The sequence below is a fragment of the Terrapene carolina genome, unplaced genomic scaffold (genome assembly GCF_002925995.2).
Source record: "Terrapene carolina triunguis isolate 2854851 unplaced genomic scaffold, T_m_triunguis-2.0 Scaffold236, whole genome shotgun sequence".
NCBI classification, from domain to species: domain Eukaryota; kingdom Metazoa; phylum Chordata; order Testudines; family Emydidae; genus Terrapene; species Terrapene triunguis.
Window position 1 is genome coordinate 1,086,627 of NW_020664587.1, and position 8,431 is coordinate 1,095,057.

Consider the following 8,431-nt stretch of genomic DNA (forward strand, 5'->3'; position numbering starts at 1 on the left):
GAGCAGGGGCGGTGAGGAGGTGGGGGTGAGGACTGGAGTCGAGCGGCGGGTGGACGGGGGGTGAGGAGGCAAGTGGCGGGGGGGGTAAGGAGGCGAGAGGCGAGGTGAGCAGGGGCAGTGAGGAGGTGGGGGTGAGGACTGGAGGCGAGCAGCGGGTGGATCGGGGCAGGGAGGGGGGAGGAGGCAAGCGGTGAGGCGGGAGGCCCTGGCGGAGGAGTAAGGAGGTGAGCGGCGAAGCATGTGTGGAGGGGCTGACGGAGGAGTAAGGAGGCGAGCGGCAAGCCAGCAGCAGGGTGAGGAGGTAGGAGTGGGATCTGGCTGCGAGCGGGGCAGTGAGGAGGTGAACAGTGAGCCATCAGCGAGTGGGAGTTCTCGTGACGGGCAGGAGGGTGTCTGTGGCCGGGGAGTGAGGAGGGACACAGGAGGTGGGCCCGGGGTGAGGAGGTGAGCGGTGGGTGCATGGGCAGCTGGTGGAGCCCTCTGACTGCACCCCTTCTGCCAGCGCTCCCTCCCCCTACACCTGGAGCCACAAGCCCTGAGCACCTCCCCACCCCCCGCGGCTGGGGGGGCCCCGGGGGGGGGCCAACCCCCCGGCCCCCCCCCCCCCCCCCCCCCCCCCCACCTGCCCGGAGGAGCTCCGGGCTGGCCGAAGCCCCAAGCCCCCCCAGCTGCCCGGAGGAGCAGCCACAGCTGTGCCTCTCTTTTCCTCCCCAGACCCAAGCCACCCAGATATGTTTTTCATTATTTGGATTTCTATTATGTAAAAGCATTTTAAATTTACTTCAGAATCGTTATACAGACAACCACTTTTACCCAAAAAGCAAAAGAAACAATAATAAAAAAGACAAGAATGTGCAAAGCACCTTATTTGTGTTTCTGTTCTGTAAGGTCCAGTAAAGAATAGAGATAACTGTGCAAGATTTTTATTATTGAGTCTGCGGAAAAAAATCAAACCCCTAAACCTTACATAAATTACAATGATTTGGATGTATATATGTGCATACTATTTTATTAATTTTAGGAAAAATAAATAATTTTAGGAAAAAGTGTAAGTGCGGCCACCAGCAAGAGTTGGTGGCCACACTCCGAGGCCACCAAAAAATTTGTTGCAAGAACTCCTAGCCTATGGGCCATATATGAGCTAGTAGAGGGCAATTCTCCTGCCCCACACGACCACTCTTGGTGAGATCTCAGCTACCCCTTACCCCAGCTACCCATCAGTTAGTTATTGCTCTCTAGCATGGTACACCTGAATAACATAAAGGGAGCAGAAGGCAGCAGAGAGAGTGCCCCAAATTGACTGGGGCACTTTGACCTTTCTGAAATATTTTGACTCTCAGTTCGAAAAGGTTGGACACTCCTGCTCTCTGTGTCCTGATCATGCGGTTAGCTTATTTGCATGGAAGGAGCCAAAATTAGTGTGATGACAGATCACCATGCTTTGTATTAGAGACATATAAGAATAAAATGAATTGCAGGGGTAATTTTGGTTTATGTCCATTATGATACATTCTACTTTGCACAGAAGGGAAGATGGAATGCTAGCATCTCTCGGGGGTGGGTAGGATTAAGAGAATTTAAATGCCTTGTTTGAGAAGTACTGCAAGATCTGGGGACTGGAAGCTGAAGTTATAAAAATTAAAAATTGGAAACAAGACACAAAGCCTTCATAGTATCAGGGGGTAGCCGTGTTAGTCTGTATCCACAAAAACAACAAGGAGTCCGGTGGCATCTTAAAGACTAACGGATTTATTTGGGCATAAGCTTTCGTGGGTAAAAACCCACTTCTTCAGATGCATGGAGTGAAAATTACAGATGCAGGCATTGTTATACTGACATATGAAGAGAAGGGAGTTACCTCACAAGTGGAGAACCAGTGTTGGCAGGGCCAATACAATCAGGGTGGATGTAGTTCACTCCCAATAATTGATGAGGAGGTGTCAATTCCAGGAGAGGAAACATTGCTTCTGTAATGAGCCAGCCACTCCCAGTCCCTATTCAAGCCCAAATTAATGGTGTTAAATTTGCAAATGAATTTTAGTTCTGCAGTTTCTCTTTGAAGTCTGTTTCTGAAGTTTTTTTTTTTATCATGTATGGCTACTTTTAAATCTGTTATAGAATGTCCAGGAAGATAGAAGTGTTCTCCTATTGGCTTTTGTATGTTACAATTCCTGATGTCCGATTTGTGTCCATTTATTCTTTTATGTAGAGACTGTCCGGTTTGGCCAGCGTACATGGCAGTGGGGCATTGCTGGCATATGATGGCATATATCACATTAGTAAATGTGCAGGTGAATGAGTCCCTGATGGTGTGGCTGATGTGGTTAGGTCCTCTGATGGTGTCGCTAGAGTAGATATGGGGACATTGCCCAAACCATGTGTCAGTATAACAATGCCTGCATCTGTAATTTTCACTCCATGCATCTGAAGAAGTGGGTTTTTTACCCATGAAAGCTTATGCCCAAATAAATCTGTTAGTCTTTAAGGTGTCACCGGACTCCTTGTTGTTTTTTTAAAAGTCTTCATAGGATCCCAGTCCATTTTGGACCAGAAGTGACCGACCAAATCTGTGTTTAAATTGATCCCCCTACAATAGCACATCATGCTACCATTAGACTAGTGAGCCATCCACAAATGCAGTATTAAATACTAGTTTAATTTCTCTTACTCTAAAATGCAATTTGGGACTTCTGATTTGCTACTGTTGTGAACAAAGAAATGATTTAAACTTCTTGCTTCAAGTATTACCTTGCTAGGGAGAGGGTAAGGGAATCTAGTTCATGGCAGCTGAGCATTGGGTGCAGTTTGAGTGCTAGATCTGTTCAGAATAGAATTGTTTTAGAATTAACGGAGTTCCTTGGGTTACAAAGAACAGTCCCTATCAAACCTTGGGAGTTGAGTATCCCAGTGCAAAAAAATGTGTAGGGGAGTGGGGGAGGGAGACAGGGAAAAAGCAACCTTGCAAACAAATTCTGGGGTAGCAATAGCTGTTTAAATCAGGGAACTTACAGGTTTCACTATTTAACTCCAGGACTCAAACACAAGGCTACTTGAATTTAAACAGCTACTAATAGTAACGGTGTTGCAAACAATGATTAGCTTGTAACTGCAGCCTGTGACTTGTGTACAGAGATTGTCAAGGACAGATCTCTCTCATGGTGTCTTTGAACATTTTCATCTTTGCAGGTGAAAAAGGCCAAGATGCAGGAATCTGGAGAACAAAACTTAAGGTGTGTAGTACTGATTTTTATACTAGTGTTCACCAATTGTCAGTTTCTTGTTTTCATTGTATGCTTCAGTTGAGAAAGCAGTTTTATGTTGATGTGTGCATTTTTCACAAGACATGGGCTTTTATCATTTATCTTCCTTTTGTCAAGTAACACAATTTTGAGAAATTTCTGTTTTAAACAAAAATATTCTTTGAGACACAATGAGCTTTTTTAAGAATGCTAAATCTTGCCAAAAGCATTTTCTGTGAATGACTGCATAGAATTTAAATAGCATCAACATACATCTTGCTTTTAATATTGCGTTGTAGTGCTTTATTTAATACATTCCATGGAGCAGTCAGGTGAGACAACCATTCACTGCGTAAGGAATTCTCTGACTGATAGGATCTTTTATTTTGGAATTAATTCAATGGTACATAGTTTTTGCTTAGTAGCTGCTTTTAAGTACATCTTTACTTTGATAATATTAATCACTATTACTACATTTAGAGAGAAGCATGCTATGTGTGACGGGTTGGATCACAGAAACCCCCTTGGGAGCTGCCACCTGATGTGCCAAGACTACTTCTATCCCTGTTTTCCCTGCCAGCTCAGGACTCCAGCACCCTGTCTTGCTGAGCCAGACACTCCCGTCTTCTCCAACACAGACCCAGGGTCTGAATTACTTGCCCCAAAGCTGCAGGTTTACCTGAAAACAGCTCACAGAAGTGTGCTTGTCTTTAGCACTCAGATGCCCAACTCCCAATGGGGTCTAAACCCAAATAAATCCGTTTTACCCTGTATAAAGCGTATGCAGGGTAAATTCATAAATTGTTCGCCCTCTATAACACTGATAGAGAGGTATGCACAGTTGTTTGCTCCCCCAGATATTAATACATACTCTGAGTTAATAAGTAAAAAGTGATTTTATTAAATACAGAAAGTAGGATTTAAGTGGTTCCAAGTAGTAACAGACAGAACAAAGTCACCAAGCAAAATAAAATAAAATGCGCAAATCTATGTCTAATCAAACTAAATACAGATAAGATCCTCACCAGTTCCAGAATGCTCCCTTTTATAGACTAATCTCTTTTTAGCCTGGGTCCAGCAATCACTCACACCCTCTGTAGTTACTGTCCTTTGTTCCAGTTTTCTTCAAGTATCCTGGGGGGTGGAGAGGCTCCTTTTTTTAGCCAGCTGAAAACAAAATGGAGGGGTCTCCCAGGGGTTTAAATAGACTTTCTCTTGTGGGTGGAGACCCCCTCCTCACCCTGTGTAGAATCCAGTCACAAAATGGAGATTTGGAATCACATGGGCCAGTCACATGCCCATGCATGACTCAGGACTTGCAGGTAGCAGCCATTACCCACATGCTACCTTGAACGTCCTCAGGTAGACTTCTTATGTGGATTGGAGTCTTCCAAGCTCTTTTGTCTGTTAAGTGCTTCCTGATTGAGCACTTAATTTGCACATTCCTTTCCCAAGAAGTGACCAAATGTTCTAACTAAGGCTACTTAGAAATCAAGCAATTATAAAGCCAATATTCATAACTTTGAACACACAAATGGTGCCTGCATACAACTAGGATGAACATAACCAGTAGATCATAACCTTTACATAGATATGTTACATGGCATATGTAGCAAAACCCTATTCCAGTTATATCATACATACATTTATGGGGTACACTGTCACACTATGCATATCAAATTGTATGAGAAAATGAGTGGGACAGCATTGTCTTTTCTGATTGTCTTTCTGTCTTTAATTGGATTGTCATGACCCATGAGTCTCAAACCTGGGTCTGCACGATTTCCAGGAGCAGCCGAGCTCCAGCCCTCCATCTGGCAGTCTGCTGGTGCTCGCCTGCCTGGGACCAAAGAAGCCTAGCTCCAGTTTGAGGCTTTGCCCCTGCAGTCCTATTGGCAGAGTCCCGGAGCAGCTGACTGGCTGGCTGGTCCTACTTAAGCCAGCAGCAGGAACAGGAAGCTGTCCAAACAACTGGGCTCCACCCCATTCTGGACTGCGTGCCTTGTGCTTCCTGCTCCTGCTGCTTGATTTCCTGGCATCTGATTTGTGGTTTTCTGCCCTCTCGGCGTCCTGATCCAGCCTGACTCTGGTTCCTGATTTGTGGTTCTGATCCCCAGTTTGTCTCCTGCTTCTCAGCTCCTGGTATCCTGACCCAGCTGACTCCTAAACCCTGTCTTGTGACCATGGACTCTGGCTCTGACTACTAAGTTTGGCCACCCACGACTCAGCTGTGACATGGATTATTTTTGTCCCTTTGGGATTTTTCACATTTACACATTACAACAAAGCTAATATTAGATTTCCGTGTTCTATTAAAAGTTTTATTTTGAGAAAATTAGTGAGTTAATACTCTGAAGGAGGTGAGGATTTGAGGTTTGTACAAAGAGATGCAAGGATATCTTTCAGATTCTAGTGTGTTGGTATATGTGAAATAGTGCAGAATGCAGAGTGTTTCCCTAGCAGCCTGTGGCCATTGTTAGCTAGGAAGGTCAAAATCAATTGCTTAAAATTTCCCGTGCTGTTAGTGCACAGATTAGTGATGTTGGTAGCTAATGTGTGCTTTTATCCTTTCAGTCAAGTGAGCACCACAGAAGTCAGTGATCAGAAATCTGAATCTTCAAGCCTTGGCCCAAACCTTCCCATGTCAAGTGAAAGTAAGGCTCGTTCTGACCCTCTGACTCCCTTCTTTGTGTCCATTGGGTCCTCTGCACCAAGCACAAACTTCTTGGTCCTGCACCATTTACCCCACTATCTTTCAAATCTAATTACTTATCAGAGGCCATCCCCTGCTTTTGCTCCACTAATGATGCCAATCTCCATCTCCCTCCTGTGAGTTTCTCTCACAGACACCTTCCTGACCTCTCCCACGCAGATCCCTGTTCTTGAGAAGAACTCCTGGTCAAAATTCACAAAGGCACTATCGCAACCTCTTAAATCACTCTTTAAAACCTCCCTTTGCTGCGATGCCTACAAATCACTACTGCCTGGCCTTGGTTAGGTTGGTGACCACCTGTGACTACTAATGCAACATTTCTGCCTCTATCATTACCATGTCTTCCCCATTCCCCTATTTGCCTGTTCATTCCTCTTTGTGCATTATCTAAATCCTAGATTGTAATTTCCTTTGGGCAGGGACTTTTGTTTGGTAATGACAAATGAATGTGAACCGTCTCTCATAAATTGTCACTACCTCAACACAAACACTGAGTGGAGTCTTTTACAATCATTTGCACTGCTAAAGTACAGTTAATCGGAAGCTCTCAGAGCTTTACAGAAGAAGTTTCTCAAAATCACTGTGAAGGTAAGTAGTTTCATTTTGCAGATGGGAAACTGAGACGCAGAATAAATAACTCGCGGAAGGTCACACAGTGAGACAGTGGCAGAGGTGGGAAGGGGAGTACATCTTCTGTACTTGATGTGGAGCTAAGTGTCATTAGCATACTGATACCCCTGGAGTTCAGAATGCCTAAAAATGTCCCCTAGTGCCTTTAATACAGATGAACAAGAGGTGACAGAACAGAACTCTGTGAGGGTCCCCGTTTGAGGACTTCCATGGTGCATAGTGTCTACAATCCACTGAGGGCTTGTCTATATGAAGAATTAGTGCATAGCAAGCGGAGGTGTAAATCTATAGTGCACTCTGCTTGCTGTGCACTAACTGGCTGTGTGGACCTTGCTACTGCACTAAAAGTTCTTCAAGTGATGGTCCCTATTGTATTCCACTGTGGTTATGCTTGCACATCATGCGCTCAAGAGTCAGAGAATTTGAAAGTAGTGTCAGTTGTTTCCGTGCATGTGCCCTGACTTGCCTCGTGCTTCCGTCCAAGGTGATATAAAGGGTGGGGTGGACCGACTGCATCTCCAGTTCCTTCTCACCACCACATGGTCTGGGTCAGAACCTTAAGTGTCCTCTCTCATGCTGTTCTAATTGCAGTTGTAAATAGCTTTATCAGTTTTTAAGGCAGTTTACCTAGTTTTATTTCATTTCTAGTTTTAATAGTTAATAGTTTTAACAGTTTAGTGAAGACTTCAGGGGTTTCCTGCCCCCATTCGTACCCCTGTTCGGATACCAGACTATGACGAGGACTTTGGGCTTCAAACTGCGTCTCTTGCCCGCTGTCCCTCTCAGTCAGCAACAACCAATTCAACGCTGCCTCTACTGCTTGGGAGAAGCTCACGTCATGGCTATGTGCAGTCCTTCCCCAACTGTACCCGAGAGGGCTGTGCACCTCATCTCCACAAGTATCTCATGGAGATGACCATGAGACTGCAGTCAGACCCAGGCCGGGGAACATCCCTCCTTCCCCACCGTACATCAGCCTGATTCTGCGAGGAGTGTGCCTCCTGGTGCTACGTCCGACTCTGATGCCAGCGGGAACCCCCACCCCCACCACCCCGACCCCATGATGAGGCCTTGTTGGGAGATTAGGAAGTACTCCAATAAGCCTGGGACTAAGTCTTCCTCCAAGTTCAGGAAACTGGACATTCCCTCCACCAGCTCAGCCCCAGGGGCCAAAGCGCATTCTAAGTCCCACTGGCCCGAGAAGAAGACCTAAGACCCCCCTTTGGGGACCACTCTAACAACAGTATTCTTACCCAAAAGGTGAACTCCTTATTACAATGAGAAGCAATAAAACACGTTTCTCTAGCATATCAAGGAACAGGTTCTACTCTACTTACTTCCTCATACCCAAGAAGAGGGGTGGCTGGAGACCAAACCTCAGTCTCTGCCACTTCAATTGCTTCATCCGCAAACTGACGTTTTGCATAGTCACAGTGGCAGCAATAATTCCATCCTTAGAAAAAGGCATGTGGTTCCCGGCTCTCGATTATGAAGGATGCTTACTTCCACATCGACAACCCACCCTGCCCATAGACATTTTCTCAGATTTATGGTGGGCTCCAACCATTTCCAATACAGAGTACTACCTTTTGGGATAGCTACTGCTCTGAGTCTTCACCAAAGTATTTTCTGTAGTAGCAGTTAAAATAAATAAAATAAATTAAGTTCACATCAGGCTTTATGGTCTCCTTGGTTTTCCATACCTTGATGACTGTCTCCTAGCCGCCTGGTCCTGCCAAGAAGTACACTCATCTATCTTCATGTATCAGAGGGGTAGCCGTGTTAGTCTGAATCTGTAAAAAGCAACAGAGGGTCCTGTGGCACCTTTAAGACTAACAGAAGTATTGGG

General features: G+C 45.2%; 1 protein-coding gene across 3 annotated transcripts in view; it reads left to right on the forward strand.

Annotated features, from left to right (window-relative positions):
• The window catches only part of EYA3 (EYA transcriptional coactivator and phosphatase 3), a 141,120-nt gene that overhangs the window by 57,651 nt on the left and 75,038 nt on the right, over positions 1–8,431 (forward strand). For all 3 annotated transcript variants that reach the window (XM_024201430.3, XM_024201433.3, XM_024201432.3), the window contains 2 exons: positions 3,187–3,230; positions 5,814–5,893. In XM_024201430.3, coding sequence (XP_024057198.1) covers positions 3,187–3,230; positions 5,814–5,893 — 124 coding nt within the window. The remainder of the gene's footprint in view (positions 1–3,186; positions 3,231–5,813; positions 5,894–8,431) is intronic.